This window comes from Elephantulus edwardii, unplaced genomic scaffold (assembly GCF_000299155.1).
Source record: "Elephantulus edwardii isolate Elephantulus edwardi_28Jun2011 unplaced genomic scaffold, EleEdw1.0 scaffold00185, whole genome shotgun sequence".
In the NCBI taxonomy this organism is placed as follows: Eukaryota; Metazoa; Chordata; class Mammalia; order Macroscelidea; family Macroscelididae; genus Elephantulus; species Elephantulus edwardii.
In genome coordinates this window covers 1,950,128-1,952,326 of record NW_006399935.1, presented here as the reverse complement: position 1 = coordinate 1,952,326, position 2,199 = coordinate 1,950,128, and the positions used below count along the sequence as shown (strand labels likewise).

The following is a 2,199-nucleotide window of genomic DNA, read 5'->3' as shown; positions in this document are numbered from 1 at the left end:
TCTGCCATGATTCAGTTTTTATTTGACTATACACAACATCACCTAACCACACTTACCCATGATTTTACTTTCTTTCATTTGAGTGACTATCTAATGAACTTTTTTTTTCCTAAAGGATGACTTAAAGACCAACAAAACCAAAGAACACTTTGCACAAGAGGTTACTCAAAAAATTCAGAAGTTGGAATTGGCCATATGGAAATCGAGTTTTACTTCGCCAGGAAAACATGAAGATCTTGCTTTGGGTATAGGTAATAAACATGAAACAGACTGCTCAAATGGCCCCTAAAGGGAACTGGGTGCTGGTGACACAGCCGGGGTTCCGTGAGCTGAGGGTCTGTGAATGACTACATCTAGATTTTTCCACACTGATGTTCTGTATGAGTAGAGCTCTGCTTTCAAACGTTAAATACAAGAGAATAAGCTAGTTCTTTTCTTCTCTAACTTCTCTAAATGTGCTGGAAAGTACTTAAGAATATATCTACCAAGATTCATTGGAATGAGGAGTGGCATCCACTTCCGTAATAACTTGCCTCCGGAAACCCTATGAACCTGGAGAGAGGATGAAAGGCGCACAAGCGTCGAGGACTCTCCTTCATAGGGTTGCTATGAGGCGCCTGCAACTTGACGGCACTTAACAACAACAATAGACAACAACCATGATTTATGGCTGGATTAAAAATATCCCTTAGATTTAGCCGAGTATGGTACTAGGACAATCCTATCCCAGTGGCAGCTATTTGATCACTGGTCTAAAACCCCCTTTCCTCCACTAGAATGCCTAACATCCTTTTAATGGAGAAAATTGGTGTGAAGATCACCCCTATCCACCAAATGGTTCAAATAACTTGAAACCTCAAAAAGGGAAGTGAAGAGCTAGCTCTAATTCTCTTCCTTTTTCAGGACTCTTGTTAGTCACCATATATGTTAAGTAGAGCAAAGAATCCATTTATGGCTTCATTAATTTTCCTTTGTCCGTCCTGTAAAAGTACGGGAGTGCCATTAAAAAAAAAAAAAGAGTGATCGATCAGGCTCAAGAAGTTATTAAAACGTATAATCAATACCACACACACCTGAAATCTTGCTTGTGTTGTTGATTGCCATTGAGTGAGTCCAGCATGACTCATAGCGACCCTATGAACAAAAGGTCTGCCTCCTTTCTATAACTATTGACAGTTACCAAAGTTCATAGAGTTTCCAGAGGTATGTTGTTTCAGAAGTGAATGCCACTCCTTCAAGTAACCTTGCTTAAAATGTTGTTGTTGTTAAGTGCCGTCGAGTTGCAGGCGACTCATAGCGACCCTATGAATGAGAGTCCTCGATGCTTGGGTGCCTTTCATCCTCTCTCCAGGTTCATAGGGTTTCTGGAGGCAAGCTATTATGGAAGTGGATGCCACTAAAAATTGTAGAGACCTGCAAGATTCAGAAGACATCAGGGAACAAATGATTACTATTGCTGTTATGAGAACTGACTGAAAGAGAATAGAAGAACAACATTTACTTGGGCTTTACTGTGTAAGAGCATTAGACTGTGGGTATCATAATAAATTATGGGTAACATGTTGAAGAATGGGAATTCTGAAACCATTAATTGTGCACTTGTGGAACTCATAAACAGTCATTTAAAGAGAACAGCAGATATTGTATGATTAAAATCAGGAAAGATGTATCACCAGAGTTGTATCCTTGGACTGGCATGGGACATTTGGAGTCAGAGGATTATATGATCTACCTGGTGACAAAAAGGTGAAGAAAAATGGGCTTGATTTCATAGTTTAAAAAAGTCATTTTTAGATCTGTCTTGAAATACAATGTTGTGACAGGATAATATCCATATGCATATAAGAAAGCCCAGTCAATACCACCATCATTCAAATATATGCACCAACAACCAGAGCCAAAGGGGAGGAAATAGAAGATTTCGACCAACTTTTGCTGTCAGACATTGAACATGCAATCAAGATGCTTTAATAATAATGGGTGACTGCAAAGCAAAAATTGGAACTAGAGAAGAAGGATCAGCAGTTGAAAACCAGGGACATGGTGACAGAAATGAAGCCAGAGATAGAATGATAGAATTTTACACAGTCAATGACTTATTCATTGCAAATACATTTTATAAGAAACACAAATGTAGGCTATACACATGGATTTCACCTGGTGATATGCATAGGAATCAGATCGATTACATCTGTGGAA

At 38.9% G+C, this 2,199-nt stretch overlaps 1 protein-coding gene across 1 annotated transcript in view; it reads left to right on the top strand.

Annotated features, from left to right (window-relative positions):
* Nucleotides 1–2,199, top strand: part of LOC102876124 (EGF-like module-containing mucin-like hormone receptor-like 4-like) — a 37,437-nt gene that overhangs the window by 834 nt on the left and 34,404 nt on the right. The window contains exon 2 of the mRNA XM_006896410.1: nucleotides 116–251. Coding sequence (XP_006896472.1) covers nucleotides 116–251 — 136 coding nt within the window. The remainder of the gene's footprint in view (nucleotides 1–115; nucleotides 252–2,199) is intronic.